Source organism: Tyto alba, unplaced genomic scaffold, assembly GCF_018691265.1.
Source record: "Tyto alba isolate M040663 unplaced genomic scaffold, T.alba_DEE_v4.0 Super-Scaffold_17, whole genome shotgun sequence".
In the NCBI taxonomy this organism is placed as follows: Eukaryota; Metazoa; Chordata; class Aves; order Strigiformes; family Tytonidae; genus Tyto; species Tyto alba.
The window spans coordinates 11454176-11473469 of record NW_024881279.1 but is presented as its reverse complement, the minus strand read 5'-3'; the positions used below and the strand labels follow the sequence as shown (position 1 = coordinate 11473469).

At 48.5% G+C, this 19294-nt stretch overlaps 1 protein-coding gene across 11 annotated transcripts in view; it reads left to right on the top strand.

Annotated features, from left to right (window-relative positions):
- The first annotated feature begins 17 nt into the window (after nt 1-17).
- The window catches only part of UIMC1 (ubiquitin interaction motif containing 1), a 39760-nt gene continuing 20483 nt past the window's right edge, over nt 18-19294 (top strand). For 2 of the 11 annotated variants that reach the window (XR_006165116.1, XM_042790496.1), the window contains exons 1-5: nt 247-609; nt 4801-4958; nt 12021-12111; nt 17242-17366; nt 17717-18871. Coding sequence is in view for 7 of the 11 variants with exons in the window: in XM_042790496.1 (XP_042646430.1) it covers nt 4809-4958; nt 12021-12111; nt 17242-17366; nt 17717-18871 (1521 nt within the window). In the remaining 4 variants the exon portion in view is untranslated. Of the gene's footprint in view, nt 191-246; nt 610-4800; nt 4959-12020; nt 12112-17241; nt 17367-17716; nt 18872-19294 lie in introns of those variants that run through there. The other 9 variants (XR_006165117.1, XR_006165118.1, XM_042790494.1 and 6 more) reach the window with 8 other exon arrangements.

The following is a 19294-nucleotide window of genomic DNA, read 5'->3' as shown; positions in this document are numbered from 1 at the left end:
AGAGCGCCGCTCGCCCGCGAGGGGAGGCGGCGGCGGCCATGTCGGTTGTGGGCAGGACGGTGAGGGCCGGCGGCGCCCCGGGGGAAGCCGCCCGTCCCGCGGGGCTTTCCGAGTATTTAAAGGACACAGCGGTCGCGGCGGCGGCAGCGTTAAGCGCAGGGGTAGTCTTTGAGCCGCCGAAGCTTCGCAGGTAGGGGGTTAAAGGCGCCCCCCCTCCCACCACCACGTTCGCCTCCTCCCGGGGAACTCGCGCCCGCTGCCCTGCTCGCAGCGGCCGGCGCCAGGCTGAGAAAATGGCGCCGGCGCCAACGGCTGCCGCGGCGCCTCAGGACGAAGCGCCAGGGCTTCTCACGCCCCGCAGCGCCGGGCCCGCTTGCGCCATGGCGGCACTGTCCGCTTCACCGCCCCGCCGCCCGCGTGACGCGCCGCGAAGCTGCTTCCGCCATCTTGGGTGAGGGCAATGAGGCCTCCGCCGCCAACTTGAGTGCGGGTGAGAGACCCGGTGCAGCGGGGCGGCCCGGCGGGGAGGCAGCGGCGCCGCCGCCGGTGGCCGCGCAACGGGGCGGCCCGGCGGGGGCGGGGCGCTGGCCCGCGGGAGGCCCGGGCCCGGTGAGTACCTGTGCCCCGCGGGGCCTGCCGCACCGCTCCGGGCCCGCTGCCCCCGGGCTCGCCCGGGGCCCATCCACCTCGGGGCTCCCGGGGGCCGGGCCCTGACCCTCACCCCCCACCCCCCCGGTCTGCTTCTTCCCTCAGGGGGTCCCGGAACTGACCCCCAGGGCCGTTCCCCGGCCCGTTCCCCTGGGGCAGCTCCCCGGCTGATCCCCCAGGCGTGCCCACCAGCCCGTGACCCGGGGATCGGACCCCTGCGCCAGCATCACGCCCCTCACGGGCTGGACCCCAGCCCCTTGCCTTGGAGGTGACCCTGGTACTGTGCCCCTTCCCCTGGGGCCACCCTAGTGCTCCTCTCCCAGGGATGGCCCCTCAGGAGGGCACCCCAAAAACGATTCTTCCTCCCCCTTCCCCCTCTCCCCCTCAAAGAGCTCTGCCCTGGCCCCATCCCGCCCTGGTTAGCCCCTGTGGCCAGCTCCTGCCCCTCCTGTCTCCCCCTGCCAGGGCTGGCTCCCTCCCCTTCTGCCGGGGCAGCCCCAGCACCCTCCTCCTCCTCCTCTGGTTTACCCCACCTATGGCTGATCTCCCAAGCTCACCCCCCATCCCATCTGGGACCCCCCATGCTTCCTCGCCAGGCTGATGCTTGTTGAGTAGCCCTGACCCCATCCTTGTCAGTCTCCCTTCGGAGCCCTCCATCCCAAAGGCTGCGGGTTGGGAAGGGGGGTGGGAGGACCTCGGGTGGGTGCTGAGGAGAGGGTTGCTCTCTCCCCATGCAGGACCTGTCCTTGGAGGAGGGAGAGGTGCTGCGTGCGGGACTTGGTTGGGCTGGGCTAGAGGGAAGCTGAGCAGTTAGCATCTCCCGCAGAGTCAGCAGCATTTGCAGCTGCACAGTGCTTGGGCGTGCTTGGCCTCTGTGGTCTCTGTGTCCCTTCTCGTGAAGAGTGAGTTCTATAAACAGATAAATTCTGTAAATAATTCCTCTCCCTCTGGGGCACTGTGAGCCCTCATGTCCTGCCGGTCGCAGAGCATCAACTGGGCCCTGCATGCTGGATTGAGCCGGGGGTCTGGGGGTGATATTTCCAGGGAGGCATGTGGTGCTGACCTGCCTGAACACGGAGCCGCTTCATGGTGCTGCAGGGGAGCGTCGTGCCTCTTCTTCCTGAGGTGGGGGGAGTTGTTTACAAAGCGACAGCCTGTGTCTCAAACGGCTCAGAAACTCATCCGGGGATGAGAGTCATTCATTTTTGGCTTCATTTTCAAGCATTTTTCAAGCTGTCACAGCTTGGCAGGTCTGTAGCTGCAGTGTCAAGATTTAGAATTATTCTGTCGGTAATTGCTTTCTGATTCATCAAAATGATAGATGAGAGGGAAAATGACAAATAATCACAAGTTGGGGATCTTCAAGGATATCCCTAAAAATGTGACTGGAGAAGCATGGCATGTGTGAGTCCCTTGTCAGGAGGTCACCTTTGCTGTCAGAGTATTTACAAAGAAATTCTCTTAAATTCAGAGTTGGAAAAAGACCTAGATAACTGGGAAATAAGTCTGTGAGCCAAACTGCAAAGGTAGTTTTAGATAATTCAATCTTTGGCCTTTTTTGCCAAGCCTGAAAGCTGGTATCACCACTTCAGATACTAGCAACTGTCCTTTCCAAGACTGCTAAAAGGTAAATACAGCTTCAGCGTTTAACTTCCCTGCCTGAAGAGGGGTGTGTGTGTTCTGATGCGTGTTTTCTTCCCTCAGCTATATCAGCTTGCCTAATAAAAGCTATTACTGCTCTCCTACTCATAGCCTCAGACTTGCACAGCTACAAGTGATCTCTTACTTGTCTTGTTCCCTTAGTTACATTTACAGAGACTCTCTTTGCCACAAGTCCCTTCATTTTCAGAAGCGCTGTGGGAGTTGTGTGTTACATCTCTTACATCTTTTTTTTTCTTTCCTTTAAATGTTGAAGGTAGGTGACTCATCATAACTCCAGCTGATATTTCTCAGTGATCTCTTATTTAGCACAGTGCATCAAGCAGAAGATGTATCGCAGAGTCAGAGGAGAACTGTTGATACCAGCGTGGATTTAAAAAAAAAGACAGCATGGCAGTTGCTTGTTGCTGTTTGTTTTTGTTTTGGTGGCAAGAAGGTTTACAGGCTGTCTCTCCAAAACCAGAGTGACCCTGCATAGGCTCATGTACTGGAGGCACGGGTCTCTCCAGTGCTCCTCCCCATCGCCATGTCAAAACGCCTGTGTAAGTGTTTTTCTTCTGATAAGGGAGTGTTTCCCACAGTGATGGACTCCCTTTGTGGGGGTAGTTTTTGGCAGCTGGGCGTGAGGCCTGGTTCATCTCTCCAGGCAGAGGGCAAAGAGACCATTTGGAGCAGAAGATAAAAAAATGGAGAAAGTATAATGAGGATATACCAACAAGACCTGAGTTCAGCTCAGTTGGAGCAGAACAGCTTTGTTTTGCAAGAGCCAGTGCTTTATCCAAAAGCAGTTCTTGTTTTTATTTTCCCTTCCTAAAGAGACAAACATTTGTGGACTGCAGTGGTTGTTGCAGTCAATTCTGGAGCTGTGCATGCCATTTGTACAATATTCTGTCTTCAGAGGGCTCAGCAAACCTTCGGTGCAAATCATGACTCACCAGGATAATCATCTTTTGTCTCTAGGCATGCGTGTGCATGTATTTGCAGAGGAAAGGAGGCAGAGAGGCTAAGAGCTTTTGAAGGCTGCAGATAGTAGGGAGGGAAGGCATGTATTCCTTTCTCAGCCTCACCTTGCTGCCTGGGACTGTAGATGGAGCAGCGCACTGCTCTTCGTAGCATTGATGGGAATTTTGAACTTCTTGCTCATTAGTATTTCTACACACAGTGGCAGTTTGCATTTTTGTGGTGTTACTGAGAAGGGTTTGGCTCTATATTGGGTAACACAGGGTCTTTGTTGCATCTTCTCTTACTCTTATTTTAGATCTAAGCAGCACATTTGAGCTATTTCAGTGATCTTGAAGGAGGCAGAATGATCCTGTGGAAGGACACTGGTCTGGGAACCAGCCAACTTGACTTACATTTCCAGCTCTGCTGTTCTCTGGTGTGTAACAAGGGGCTTGTTGCTTAACTGCTCTGCACATGTTTAATTCTAACTTAAACAGAGCTGATCTAAGGCTCTTTTAGATCACAGTTCAGGAAGCACTGAATGTTGTTGATGAGTTATTTGCCAAACAGCAAACATAGACAGGAAAGGGTGATTTAACTCCGTGCCGCCCTGCTGGTCTCGTTCACCATTCCTGATCCTCTCGTCTCAGTCCTTTTTGATCAAAGCAGCTAACACTTGCTGTGCATCTCTCTCCAACAGTCTATGGGCTGGCAAGGAAAGGAGACGTTGAAGTACTAGCTTGCATTGTGTGGGCACCTGCCCTCAATTGTGCTGCACACAGAGCACTCAGGTTTGCACTAATAACGCTCAGCAGGTTCCTCCCTGCTTGTCAAGTGCCTTTAATACGAATGGTTCAGGCATGTCTGCACAGAGGACTTCCGGAGGCTGATGCTCATTGAGAAATCCGGGCTGCCAGATAAACCTGTTGTCTTGTTTCTAACCTGCCTACTGCCGTTGCCTGCGTTTTCCCTTTTCGTAGTGCTGGTGCAGCATTCCACCGAGCTGCTGTGCTGAGAGCAAAACAGCAGCCTTTGAGGAACATGCCTTTCCCCCTTGTTGAATATAAAAGCTGACAAATGGCTGTGCTGTGGTGGCTTCTTGTTCTGGCATGCAAGCTTCAGCTTGATCTGCTGCCACAGCCTGGTTTGTTCTGCACTAAAATGGTGAAGGTGTGGAGCTGAGGGGGGGAAGTTCGGGGTTGTGTTGGAGGGCGGGAGACCTGCTGTGAAGTGATGCTTTGGAGGAGTTTGCTGATGAGCTTTAAGAGGAAATCCTCATTGCTTTGGAGCAAGGGCATTCAGAGTGGCTTTGGTCTGTGTTGCTGTTCCCCTGAAACCCCCTTTTTAGCGATCAGCTATAATAAACTATTCACAACTCGATGAGTGGTGACTGGTACATGTGGCTCCCAGTAACACTAAATCCACCATGCTTTGTAATACGGTTCCAACGCCTGGGGTATTTTGCCTAAAAATAGCAAAAAAAGGATGGCTGTTAGGGGAAATCTAAATCAGAAGGAAACAAATGGCTTTTAATCTTTCCCTCTGTTTCAGAGTGAAGGATGCCGAGGAAGAAGAAGCCCACAGAGGGCCTGGATTCTCGAGGTCAGGATGGGGAGGAAGAGGAGGAAGAGAAGAGGAACCCAGCCAATGCCAAGAAGAAGCGCAGTTTTGTGGATGCATTTATCGTTATATCTGACAGTGATGGAGAGGTCAGTGATCGGCTTGTGGTGTCCAGAGCCTGTGCTGGGCCCTGTTGTTGCAGGAGAGTGCCCGAGCATCCCACGCTGTATGTGCCAGGGTCAGGCTTTGCGCAGAGTGTATTGTGCCATTCTTTTCCTTACATATGAAATGAATCAAATCCTATTTGACTAGGAAATGAATGGTGTGCTTCATGAGGGTGAGTTATGAGTCTGGGATTTGATAACCAAATCCTCTCAGAACTGAATTTGAAACGTAATTTAAAGGTAACCTTTCCTCAATCCCTTTACAAATCTTTTTTTCATAATTTTTATTTGATTGATTTCCAGCTTAACCATAGAAACATGATTCTGTATTATGTGCAAATAGATAAGAAAATGATTCAGAACACAGGCTCGTGAGTATCTCAGACACAGCTAGTGTCTGGTAAATTGATCCTCAATTACGGAAGCCCGAGTTTTTAACCCACTTCCATAGGATATAAAGGTGAACTGTGGTATGGATGTGCCTGGCTAAGACATAAGGGCTCAGATCCCTGATCCCTAGCATTGTCCTACAAATACCAGCCTTACCCTAAAAGGCTGAAATGTATGCATCTGTTACACTGGCATTGGGATGCGTACAGGAACTCCCGCCTGGGGGAAACCCAGAGCCCTGAGAATCTGTTCCCAACTGAGTGAGGTACACAAGAGGAAATTATTAGAATCAGATTTTTATGTATGACTGTTAAGGCTTTGCTCTGTCTTTCTGGTGATTTGGGATCCTAAGCTGCTTTTTGTAATTCCACCATTTTCAAAAGCATTTCAGTTCACTCTCAAGCTGTAGATCTTAAATCAAGTCCCTTTCGCTCCCACATCTGCAGCATGCTTCTCTACAATAAGGCGATTATCATGTGAGGAGGGGAAAAGCACTAGAAATAAACAGTAAAAAGCTGTAGGGCAAATGATACTGGATGTTTTTTCTTCACATTGTCTGAGTTCTTTCCCATTGGGAAATTCCCTGAAAGAAATGGAACATATGGCAGTAATAGTTCAGTGGGGTTAAACCCTTAGCTCTGCAATATGCTAAGTTAACTTCAGATGTCTGCTGCATCACTGGCCTTTATTGTGAAACCTATAAGGAAAAAAGAAATCAGCAGCTATAAGAACTGCTGCAGTACATAAAAGATCAGGACCTGTTATTGTCTGCAATTATTCATCTCAATGTGCACGTATCTGAAAAAGAGGAAACAAACGTCTCTTAAAACACATCTATAAAAAGGTTAGGCTCCCCGACTGTTCTGTAAGTTTGTCTATAAACAATAAATTCTGATGGCATAATCGGTCATATTACAGAAAAGGATATGCTCGGAGAGGCCGTTAAAGAGCCAATTAGGTTCTGTTTAAGTGACAACAGTTCAGTCAGTTGAATGAGTGGATTTATTCAGTTCAGTCTCTTTCTGTGAGTCATCAGCTTCCAGATCCAGTGCCACAGTCTCTTGTCATGTTGTTTTCTGCAAAATCAAACCCAAAAATGTGATTTACTTGGGATCTCAAAAAAATAACTGTCTGGCTTCTGTAACTGTCTCAGCTCTTCAGTGTACATCAAGTTGAATTTCAATTTCGAACCTTGTAACTGTTGTTCTTGCTCTAGTAAGACCTTGTTATGTGTTCAAGAAGAGGTGTGGGAAGCTCAGATCAATAGCAATTTTAGAGAACAATACATTCTCAATTAATCTTGCATCTGTTAGGACATGGTTCCTTATGAATCAAAAGCTACAAGGACAATTTGGGCATCATTGATTCGATGGCTTTCTTCCTTGGCAGTCTCTTGGCAGGTATCTATAGAACAAGTCCCTAGTTCTGCTTCCAGACCAGCAGATCTTGTAGCAGCTGCACCTGGAAAGCCTCCAGCTTCTCACTTTTGATGATCTTTGGCAGACTGCCTCTCCCAGGAATTTTTCAGTCATGCTGGATTATCAAGCTCATCCATGTTATTTTGCCAAGTTTTCTTTCTTTGCTCATGTCTGTGCTGTGGCATCTGCAGAGCTGCATCAGAAGGAAGTTTTCTGGACATGGGGCTTTCTGATCTCTGCTATATATAATCCTAGATTTGGGCAATGCTTCTTTTTTTTTTTTTTTTTTTTTTTTTTTTTTATTTGGGCTGGGGGGGAAGGGTCAGTCAGAATAAGAACAGTTTCTCTGGCTTTGGAAACAAGAGGAGATGACCTTCTTTCTGCAGACCGTGTCTCTGAAAACACAGACATGACGAATGAGCAAAGTGGTTCCTGTCTCCCTTGACTGTTTAAATCCTGTGGGGAATTGGTTGCCCTTGCCAGAAGATGGGTGGTCACTCACAAATACACAGTATTTCAAATAGTGCCCAACAATGCTCTCTCCAAGTATAGCTATTCCTGGTCTGTCTCATGAGCCTCCTGGTCAATTGGGCTGTTGATAAAGACTCTTCGACCCCCAAGATTTTCTGAAGCCATGTCTGGAAGATGATTGCCACCCAGCAGGAGGCCTGGCCAAGTGTGTGCATTGAGCACAGCCAGAGGCCCAGTAGTTGTGCTAACCTATTTGACTGGTCTGCAGCCTTCAGTGCAGTTGATCCCAAAATGCTGCTGATCTGCTCTGGGACTTTTTGGAAGGGTCCATTTTTCCTGGGTAGATCCTTTGGGAGCTTTGAGAGTACCTGCCTCCACTCTTAGAGTTTGCATAAAGTCTCACAGGCTCTTCCTGCCAGTTTCATCAGTTCTGACAGTCCTTGGGGAACGTAGGACAAGACTCCAGGTTGATGGTACCACCTGTTTCTGTGTGACGTGCACGGCCTGTCTTCTCTTTGGTGTGGAACATCCCTTTGCCTGAGCATGCCTGTGTTTGGAGATACTTGGAGTCTGGGTAAATAGCAGCATGTGTTGATGTTCCAGATCAGATGTTGGTTTTGATAGGAAGAGGGAGGTGTGTTTGGGCATTGGCAGAAATATGCAGCCACTGCCCTGTCCTGTTCTCCATCAACTGTGGCAGTGGGCACTTGTCTGGGGACCAGGCGTGGCCTGAGGGACATCTTGTTACGGAGAAGATGGTGCTGGTAGCGTCACAGCGAGGGTGGCAGCGCCCGCCTCGCACCACTGACCATCTGAGCGAGGCAGAGCCGCGTGGGAGTATCGCTGCAGCACCCTGCTCTCCCCACGGGCTCTGCTGTGGTACCAAGGGACCTGCTGCCTCCAGTTCCCAGAGGAGAACACCGTGTGAGCGTGCTCTCGAGGAGGCTCCGTGGCTCTGCTGCACTCACTCCTTGGAAATCAGATTGGTCTGAATCCAGGCTCCTCACAGCCCGGTGAAAGCCCTTTTTTCTACAGAGGCCTCCCTCCCGTGTGTCAGGAACTACAAGTCTGACACAAGCCCCATTGTGACTCGTTGTTCAAGTCTCCACTTCCAGCAGGTTTGTTCTAATGAGCTGAAAGACAGAGCAGAGCTGAAACAGATTCTGAACTGAAGTCAGAGACTAATAAAGTGGGGTGTGATATTAATTTCAGCAGCAGCCTTGGCTAGAGCCAAACGTGGCACTTCCAACATCTAATTGGCTTTTAAAAATAAATTAGTCTGGTTTTCATCTGAGTATTTCCCATGCAGGACGTGTGGTGTTTGGCTGTGCCCTATTGTTAGATGGTCCCAACTGCTGTTGAGCGGTAAAATTGCCCAGACCTTTTGACTTTGCAGTCTGCACTATTAGCTATGAGACATTCTTCTGTAGCCTTTCCTTCCCTGAGTCAGTAGAAGCTGATTTCTGTGGTTTATGATGTGGATTCGAGGGAGCAGGATGTGGGAGGCTGGCTACTGGCTTCCATTTATGGGCTTTTAGAAATGAGTGGAGCCATATCTGTTTCTGCTGGCAGAGTCAGGTTCTCTTAAGTATGTGAAAAAGCATTTTTTAAATGGGAATTTGATTTCCTGCTGTCTGGTGAAACCAAGCAGGTTAAAAAAACAAGGAAGAAGAATAGTGGCTGCCTTCCACTAAATGTGTAGGGAACTTTGGAAACCCGTCTTTTTCTTGATCTGTGTACAATGCTGACAGTGAAATTGCTCATAAGAGAGCATCATAAATTAAACTGCAGAGCCTGACACACAGGAAGAGAATTTGGATTCCTTCTGGCCATTATGCTTTAAATTGACGGCAAAGGAGGAGAGATGCGATCCAGACTGGCACTGAGGAGAGGTGTGCAGTTCCCACCTCGCCTCCGCTATAATAATTAGTTTCCCCTGGAAGTTGTGTGTTGGAGATGACCTTGTAACTAAGAGTATTGGCTGCAGTTTGGGAATATTTTAATTGATTAAGATTATTTTTGGACTAGTGATCTTATTAGAAAGGCAGTTGGTTGAGTGGCCCCTTGAGTTCCTATTATCCTTGTAGACAGATGAGCATTAAAAGGTTGGGTCAGAAAGAGCAAGCCCTGTTGTCTTCTCTGAATTTTCTTGGCCCCTTCTGCTTCTACCATCCACGCTTACATTTATGCAGAGTGCTCCAGGGCCTGCGGGGCTCTCTCCCAGCAGAGGTACAAACAGCCATAAATCCTAATTAAAAGGTATGTTTTATTTTCTGGGTTTAAAAATAAAGAAGATTTAAGAATTCTTGGAATTGAGATGTGTGTGTATATTTTGGCCCATCAGGATTAATTGGATTTGCTTCAGCGGTTTGCTGTACTGTGACTGTTCAGTAGTACGCTGCTAAGCAGTTTAAACATCTTTCTCAAATGTATGAGGTTCGTACAACACGTGTCCTGCAATAATTTTGCTCCCGCCACTGTTGTAAATGCCGAGATTCTTCAGGACCCAGCACAGGGAACCGAGGCACGTACTCGGCTGTGCGGTGAAACCGGGCAGCCTGCCCGGCACCGGGCATGCCATTCTCCTCCAGAGCCCTGGAGGTGTTTGAGCCTCGTCTTGTCCTGTGGTGCATATTGTAAACGTGTGTCTCTGGGCACAGAGCAGACACTGGCAGCCGTGGAAAGTTTGGTGCGCTCATAAATCACATCCGTGCCCTGGAAGAGAGCTGCAGATGAGAGTGTCAGGGTTGACCTTCTGGCAAGTGCAAGAGTGATGAGGGGAAGATTGATGCCTAGAGAGAAGAGCTGGGGATTTACAGAGCCTGCTAGGATTAAATCGCCCCTGTCTTAAGCTGGAGTAGGTTTAGCACGGTTAGGGCTTTGGGGGAGAGTGGGAGAGCTGTTGTTTAACCTCCTCCAGCATATAATCCTGGTGTGATCTCACAGACCGTTCCCCACGCCTTTAGGTGTGAGCTGCCCACAATGCCAGCATGGGGCTGCCGGGGCAGAGCAAGGCAGGGCAGTTTGGATTAGGAGAACCCATGGTTTATGGAAAACTGTGGAGAAGGGCGACACGCCAGGGCCCTGGAAGAGAGAGGATGTCACCTGCTGAGTGTGAGCTAGGCATCCATCTTCTAGCAAGAGAGAATCTGGCTGTGAAGCAGCCTTTTGGAGACAGTGGCAGATCTTAGAACGGGGTACCAAAACCAGGCTGGCTGGGGGAGAGAAGGAATCGGTCAAAGGAAGTAATCCTTAGGTGTGAGCATAACTCTGTGTGTGGACTTGCTGAGCATGATTGCTGCCTTGTGAACTGATTCCTAAATCAGTGGAAGTGAGAGTGGTTGTAGGTATTAGGGCATGTAAAAGCTGTAATGTATTAGGGTTTCAGGAAACCACTTAATAGTACGTCTTGCAAAATCTTAGGTGGATAAATAATTAAATTTGGTCTAGATAGTAATATTCCTGGATTGAAATCCTGCTAAAAGGCTGTCAGCAAAAGCTGGTGATGAACAGAAGAGAGGCTTATTTGGGGGAGATGTAAAGCTGAGGCCAAGAGGATCAATATTAGGTCTGTGTGTGTTTTAACATCCTCATTAATGATCTGTAAGAGGGAGCAAGTGGTGTATATACATTAATAAAATCTACAGATAACACTAGAGCTGGAGATGTCTTGAACAAAACTCCACATAGAAGTGCAGTCCAAAGGACCTCATACATTCAGAAACACGGGCAGTGGACAGCAGAAATTGATTACACTTGAAAATAAGCAGTGTATCTGTTTGCATTAAAGTAGCCCAAACCACATGTACCACCTTGACGCCTCCTTCCTGGCACAGGAGGTGGTATGAGGCACAAGCCTGGGGCCAGTTTGCCGTGAGTCTTGTGGGCAGCAAAAACAACTGCAGCTGCAGACAGAGCTGTGTGAAGCCCCGTCCTGGCCAGGCGTGGGTCTTTGCCTGGAATACTGGGTTTGATTCTAATCCTACCTGATTTAGAGAGACAAATTGGAAGGGTTCCAGGGCCAGCCTTCAGTAATGTGTATGCCGTTGCTTGAGCCATTAGGACAGCAACTTGCATAAATGTCTGCCAATTAAGCCTGTGACCGTTCCTGTTGCAGTCCGTGTGCTTAAAGCAGCAAGCGCTTGGGTTGTTTGTGTGGGTATTATTCCAGGAGGCCTCGAGATGAGAAATTTCTGAAATATTCAAGCTTCCAAAATGAAACACTTGTGGCAATACAAAGAGAGAATAGCACCAAGAGTAAATACAGCTGGCTCTCCTGTCCTCAGGGTGCATTAGAACGGGTCCACACAATGGTTAGGATTCTAGTTTTGGTCACCTAAAATTGTCTGGGCAGAGTACTAGTAGCTGCATGGAAACGGCCTTGGCTGACAGGTGTGGGATGTTCTGTTATAAAAAGGTTTTGTTTTTCTGTTTTGAGTGCTTACAAATACCAGTGTTTTAGCAGGGCCAAACAAATTCTCTCTAAAATCATGGGCAGCAGGTGCAGTGCATGGTGGTGACTGGCATGAAGTCTATTGTCTCTCCTACTTCACTGTTTATGTCAGTCTGTAACTCTTTTTGCTCGTTATGCTTATCACACAGCTTTTAATAGTTACAGAATGTGCTTGAATTATGTTTGAAATTCAAATTTCACACACATAGAGAGGCTTGTTTTTGAACCAGTGTTTGTGTCTGAGTAGTAGGGGGGAGGGGCCTGGTAGTGTTTCTTACATATTGTATGCACTCACCATATTTTTTTCCATTACAGCAGGAGTCAAAGGAAGAGAGTGGATTGCAAAAGAAGAGAACAAAACAGCAGCTGGATAGAACAAAGTTTGCTGCTAAAAGAAAAATTGCACGTAGGTCTTGAGTGTGGGGCTGGGGAAGTAGACTGGTGCTGAGCAGCTTCTGCTGTTTGCGTTAGAGATCGTTTCCCTTGCAGAGAGGCTGTGATGTGGCTGGGGGTGCACAGCTCTCAGAGCAGACCCTTCTCAGGAGTAAAATTTGCCTTTCTGAATAGGCACACTGTCACTTGTTTTCTCCTCAGGTGGCGTGTGCACAGGCTGGTGCACTTCCAAAATAAGTGTGTGAGCGTGTTGGTACCTTACTGAGTTTCAAAATCAGTTGAAGCCGATCTGAAAGCACTGTCAGTCACAAACTGCTTTCCCGTTCAGGCCCCTCTGCTGCTGCCTTTCCCTGAAATGTCATGATGCTCTGACCCAGCAGTTGCAGCTCAGGAAGGATCAGAGTCGCAGCTGACAGTTCTCTGAAATTATCAGCTCGTAGCGCGGGGGCAGCTGGAGAAGCCAGCAATGTTGGGCATCATAAGGAAGGGTGTTAAGAACAAGAGATTTGTTTTACGTCATTTTGCTGTTATATAAAGTGTTGTTGCACCCACATCAACAGTGCTGTGTGCAGATCTGGTCTCTGCATCTCAAGGACACGGTGGAATTAGGGGACATCCAGAGAAGGACAGCCCAAGCCATGAAGGGCAGGGAGCAGCTGCTTTATGAGGAGCGACTGAAAAGCCTGGGGCTGCTCTGTTAGGAGAGGAAGGTGGGATCAAAGTTCACATCAGGAAGGCAAAGCATGCAGTCAGTGGAAATAGCGGGAGATAGATAGGTTTAAAACGGGTGAAGGAAAGTAATGCTTCACACAGCATGCAGTGAGCTCCTGGAAGTTTTTGTCACAGGAGGTTGTGGAGGGGTCAGTAGCAGCAGCTTTAATAAGGGATTAAATGCATCCATGGGCAATAGGTCTGTAAACAGATGCCAGAGGCAACAGGCTGAGATGTACCCACTCATATTCTGCAAACAGCATTTCTGAATGCTGGGGCTGTACAAGCAGAAGGGACCACTGAGCATGGACAGGCTTGCCTGTACTCCTTGTACAGCACCACTTGTTAGAGCGGCCAGGCAGGTGGACCATTGCTCTCCCCAGCGGAGCCACGCTCATGTTCTTGTGTGCAGCAAGGCAGCGGTCCAGCTAGCATGTTAAATTCAGAATGTTTTAAAATGGGAGAGATGTTGTCTTCTGCAAACCCAAAGCAATCACTGAACAAAATGGAGCACATGAGTGCTCCACAAGCAGCAGCAGTTGGGCTTGTCAGTCCTCAGAGGGCTTGTGTGAATTAAATTGTTTTTAATAGAGGCCTAAGGCCATAGCATGAAACAGCCTGGCTCTTTGTGGGAGTTAAAACCCACTGTGCATGTCCTGTGTTGAACAAGTAAGATAGCAAAGTCAGAGATGGGGGAAGAATTGGTTTTTGTTTTGTTTTGTTTTTTCCTTTTTTCTCCCAAAAGAAACAGAACACCAAATAAATGCTGAATCCCCCCTTGGAGATGCCATTAAAATGTGACCAAACATATGGTGCTAAGACCAGGGAGTTGCTGAAGTTGGATGTCCTCATTGCAGCATTGAGTGCGCTGGGTTTTGGGAGCTGGTGCTGTGTGAAGTGTCCTCCAGAAAATCCGTGGGAGACAGGGCAGGCTCTCTGGCTACTGTATAGTGGAGGAGTACTGGTGCATTTCTAGATGTTGAAATTCTTGATAATAGTTTATCTCTTCCTGGGGCAAAAGCTGCCCCCTTTTTTGTAGTGTAGCACGCACGTCTGCCTCCTTGAAGTGCAGGAGGTTTTGGGTGCCTGGTGCCACTTGGTTGGAGAGTGGTTGCTTACTTAAGCACGCGTGATGGTGGGTCTGTTCTCTCATTTATGGGAAGCTATAATTAGACTTTTGGTGTTTGCTTTTAGGCAAATTAAGATTTGAAGTAGTAATTATTTTTCTCTGTGTCTTTAAATAAATTCTTTGAGTTGCGGGGCAAATTGGGCTTTTGTAAAGATTCAGTGCTTCTGGGTAGAGCATGTTCTTTCTCCACAGAACTGAAAAATTTCAGATGTTTGCAGACTCTGATTATAAAGTGTATCCTCCCATTTTTGCTTTGTTGTGGTTTTATTAATTTTTAACCTAAACCCATAACTAAAATATATCTGTGACTTTTCATCCTGACAGGATAAATAGAAATACAAAACCTAAAGAAGTGTGTCTCTCTTTTTCCAGAGGAAGTCAGTTCTTTAAAACACATTTGAATGTTTTTACTGCAATTGCACTTTGGTTATGTGGAAATACTGAAATCCTGCATTTCCATTATTTTTGAGTAAATCTCTTATTAGTAAGTGTTAGAACTACAACTAGTGGGGTTTTGCATCTAATTCATTTTTCGAATGTCAAAATGGAACATAAATCGTTCAGCAAATTGCCATATTAGCATTTAAAAAGGCTCTGAACTGGTTTAATTTGTTTAGGGCTGTAATGTCTTAAAAACAGTTTCTCCCAGACCCCTCCTTCCCATCTGTGGGTTTCTTGGATGTCCTGGTCCCCAGAGAGGCGCTGGGATTTCGTGCTGCGTTGGGACGGACGTGCAGCAGGCAGATTTGGGAGTGTGAGACACAGAATTCCCAGGCGGAGCGGGAACGGGCTTCTGCGAGGCGTGTGATGGGTGTGAGCTGAGCGTAAGGGAGAGGGGTCACCCCTCCCGAGGGCTGCGGGAGCCCCGGCCCCGCTGGCACACTCCGGGAGCATGCCTTGCCTCTGCTGCATGCTCAGTGCTCGCTCCTGGAACGCTCCGGAGGTCTGTTTGCACCCATCGGTTGAGGGCTAACGCAACACTCTGGATTTCTAATTGTCATATATTATGACCGGTGCAATCAACATCAAGTTTAATAAAACACACGGAGCTGAGAAATGATCAGATGTGGAACACAAAATGCTGTCAGCTCTGGACCGCTCAGCTTAAAGCAGGTGTTGTCTCCTGGAAGGCATGAGCAGAGCTGCTCTCTGCTCTTCCCACGGTAATGCCAGGTGGATTTAAACTCAAGATTTCCCTATCTCCGGAGCACCTACTCAACTGGAACATGCACTAAGTGCATCTTGTTTGTCTCTGGTTTCTTTGCCAGAGGCAGCATTTGTCTGGCACGTTCCCTGTCCCCAGAGGGAAAATTGCTGTGCCAGGGAGGGAAAAGAAAACAAAATGTACAGTAGTAACTCGCCAAAAATGTTTCTTTTTTTTAAGCTTCATGGACGTTGATAGCCTGAATTGGTGAACACTCAGGCCTCCGTTTTAATTTAAGCACATGGAAAATCTTGTGTTGTGGGGCACTGATCATGTGCACCAGTTATGTTACACGTGTCAGAGTTTGTAGCGTCTGGCCTGATTGTTGTGATGTTTTGGGCAGGGAAACAAATCGGCGCACACTTACTGAATGCTTGGGAGGTGTTTGGTATTGTGGAAATGCTGCGTATTACTGCTGTTCTCGGGGACAGAAGCCTTCTTCATACACTGGACTGTCATGTGCTTTCCATTAAAGGATGCATTTTTTTTCCCTTGGTCCCTCCTGGCTGCAACATCACAGACTGACTTTGTCCAAGGACAAAAGATCCCCATGATCCCCTGAGTGCACTGCAGTCTGCCTACGCTTCAACCTCTTTCTTAATTTTTAAAGAAATTTAAAAAAAACCCAACCAAACAACCTAAAGCTATGTACTGATTTAGTAGGACATATAATGGAATCTATGACTGGTAATCAGAACAGTCCAAAAATGCTTCAAATTCTGCTTGGGTGGGGGAGAGCCAGCCTACCATTAGCAATAAGCTGGGGGAAGGGCAAAGCAAAGCCAAGCCTGCTGCTGTGAGGATGCACCTCACTGCAGCAGTGCCGTGATGCACAGGCTGGGCTAAGACCAGTGCAATCCCGGGCTGCTTCAAGGGAGGCTGTGCTGCTGTGTTTTGGTGGCAGCTGGTAGGAAGATGAGAGGTTAGAAAATGGGAGCCTGCAACTTCTGAATGCATCTTTATCTCAGGAAATGTCAGGCTCCAGAACTGGCTGTAGTGGAGGCATGTTTTGTGCTTGGGCAGCCTTCCTGTTCAAATCGTGTCTCTAAAAGCACTTGAAGCCCATCAGAGAGTAAGCCTTTTGGTTCATGCATGAGATGGTGCGTGCAGGATTCTGCCTGAAGGAGGGAGCGGGTTTTGAAGGAAATCTGTCAATTTGTTTCAAGTGAGAAGATGTATTTTTCAGCTCCTGAGAGTGCTGTTGAGTTGTTTTCCAAGCTGCGCTCCATTCTGCAGGCATTGTATATTTTAAGCATAGTGCAAGTGTTGGATTGAATCTGAGCAAATAAGTGTTTTCCAAAGTAACTAACTGCTTTGTTTCTAAATAGCCAGTCTTGGCTTCTGGTTTGCTCTGAGTGAGGAATATTTCAGGAAGAAATTTTCTGCTGAAATAGCAGTTGCAACTGTAGAAAACCTGTTTCCCATGCATGACTGACTTAGTGATGCAGTGGAGTGGTGATGTGAGCAGAAGGGGGATGTATGCATGTGAAAGATCCTCCATAATACCACCAAGCAAGTAACATTATCCCCCACAGAGCTTTCCACCTGCGGCTCAGGGTGAACAACATGTAGCTCTTTTTCTCTCAGGTAGGTCTCCTGTGGTATTGCAGGTATCTGCATGTCAGAAGGCAGTGAGACGTGCTATTTGGCTAGTAAAAGATAAGAATATTTTTTACTAGCCAAATAACGAAGATGTGTTCTTTATCCTGCCTTGCTGCTGAACCTATCTGATATAAAAATGGTCACACTTTGGAAATCTGTCCTTTTTCTTCCCTCCTTGAACCTGTGTTCTACAGCTGTAGAGTGTGGTGTTTGATGAGGGCAAATAAAATGCCCTGTTGCAGTTAACGTGCCCAGAGTTAGGCTGCTGTAGAAACCCTCACTGAAGTTCCTGACTTGGCTTACTCTTTTAGTTTAGCGTTGGCTGCTCTGGTTTTGGTGATGCCTCTTCAGGAAAGCTGAGGTTTAGATGTTTTGCTCTGCGTTCCTCCTGGGGAGGTGGGACCCTTGGACATTTCTCCCAACATGTTGGATATACATTGGGTGTTTACATACACCTGCACCTGTGACTGAACGTTATCTTATTTTTTCTGCCGTAGAGATGACTGAAGAGGAACAGTTTGCACTGGCCCTGAAAATGAGTGAGCAAGAAGCCAGAGAAGTGAACTGTCAGGAAGAGGAAGAGGAGGAGCTCTTGAGGAAGGCCATTGCTGAGAGCCTTAATGTAAGTGTGCTTCTGTGAAGAGGCTTACTAGGGTTCTTCAGCAACATTGCTTTCTGTGCTTGCTTTACCACACTGCACAAAAGAAGGTTTTACTGGGGCCCTAGCTATTTCCAGAGTGAGCTGGAACTACAGCAGTCGCAGAGTAGTTGTTTTGTACCATTCCTAGTGAGAGTGGCATATGAAGTCTAACCTCAGCTGTCCCCTATTTTGAGGTACACAGTTCTGATCGGGGTGAGGGGGTGGGGGTCTGCAATCTGGGTGACAGCTGCCAGTGTGCTGGGGGAGCCCTTGGTATGCTGCTGTGTTGGCAGAGAACATGCCTCTCGGAAAATCAGCCTTTTGTTTTTCAGAGCTGTCAGCCCTCGGACTCCCCTGATTCAACCCCTCAGTTGTCTGCAGAAGCACTGGGCTTGCAAGGCCAAAGCCAGTCTGCCGAGAAAGGAAGTTCTGAGATCCTGGGAGGTCTGACACTTCGCTCTGACACCCCTCGCTCCGATTGCAGCCCCTGCTCACAGAGCACCAGAGCTGATGGGAACGGACAGATGGATGTCGCCCGGAGCCCCCTGGTAGTGTTGAGGAGGTTAAGCCAGGAAATTGTTGAAAGCTCACTAGTATCCAGCATAATCGTGTCTCCGGGGAAGGGCCAGCCTGTGACAAGGTCAAGTGAAAAGCCTTCCTCACCAGCGAAAAGTGATTCTAGTAACATGTTATCCGGCACTCTTGGAGAGGACCTCATCTCTCTGAGTCCCACCTTTGGCAGGGTGACTTCAGGCTCCTGGCAACTGACACCTCGGAGACTGTTCACAAGTCCCTCCAGCTCTTCTGAAGCAACAGGCCATGAACCAAAAGAGCAGCCCCTGCCCTGCACTGGCCATTCTGCAGGAGAGGCTGGTGCTGGGAGCTCAGCCACGGTCTGGAAGAGCTGGACCACGGAATGGTGTGGCAGCCCCAGGAGGAGTGGTGGAGGAGCAGGTACCAAACACAGCTTGCAGCCCAGGCATGCCACCAAAGTCTGTGTTTCCACAGAGGAAGCAGAGCAGAATGAGGTGCCCGACAGTACCCCTGAGCTTTGCGTACCGAGTGTGGCGGAGGAGAAGCACAAGCAGGAGGAGGCGAGAGACACAGTGCACTATTACTGGGGCATCCCCTTCTGCCCCAAAGGGGTGGACCCCAACCAGTACACCAAAGTCATCTTGTGTCAGCTGGAGGTTTACCAGAAGAGCCTGAAGCAGGCTCAGAGGCAGCTATTGCATAAGAAGGAGTTTGGTAACCCAGTTGTGCCCGGTTCTTCCTTGAGCCAAAACGATCTTGGGAAAGGAGAGCAGATAAGCAAGGAGAACGGGGTTGCTGATGATACAGAAGATGGAGACCCAGATGGGCAGAAGGAGTCTGAGAGCATCACCTGGCTCCTCCCTTCAAAGAAAAGGGAGACAGAGAGTCCAGGGCACAGCATGGAAGAAAAGAACTCCACTTCTGATGATGAACCGACCACAAGCTACTGCCAGGTAAGAGCTTTGCTGCTGAGCAGAGGTTGAGCAGTCCTGCTCTTCTGTCCATTTTAGCATTCAGACCCTTCTGGAAGGCAGGCACTGCTGTTTAATGTTCCTCTTCAATGTAGGGACTTCCTGCCCTAGCCACATGGCTTACTGTGAAAGAGCGAGGAAAAGCGTACAGGCTGGTACCCAGCTCACGAATGATGGGGACCATCATGCAGCCTGGCAGTCGTCCATTAATGCACCACTGAGATAAAGACTTCCAGCTGACTTGTCCTTCTCAAAAGGGTGTAGCCTGTCAGTGTGTCAGGGTAGGGAGCACAGAGGTGATGCTGACCACTGCCAGCTCTGGCAAATCATCTTATAACCCTGTGGCCGTGTGGGGAGCTCTGCGTTTTCCTTTGCAGACAGGGATGTGGCTTTTGTCCTTGCAGC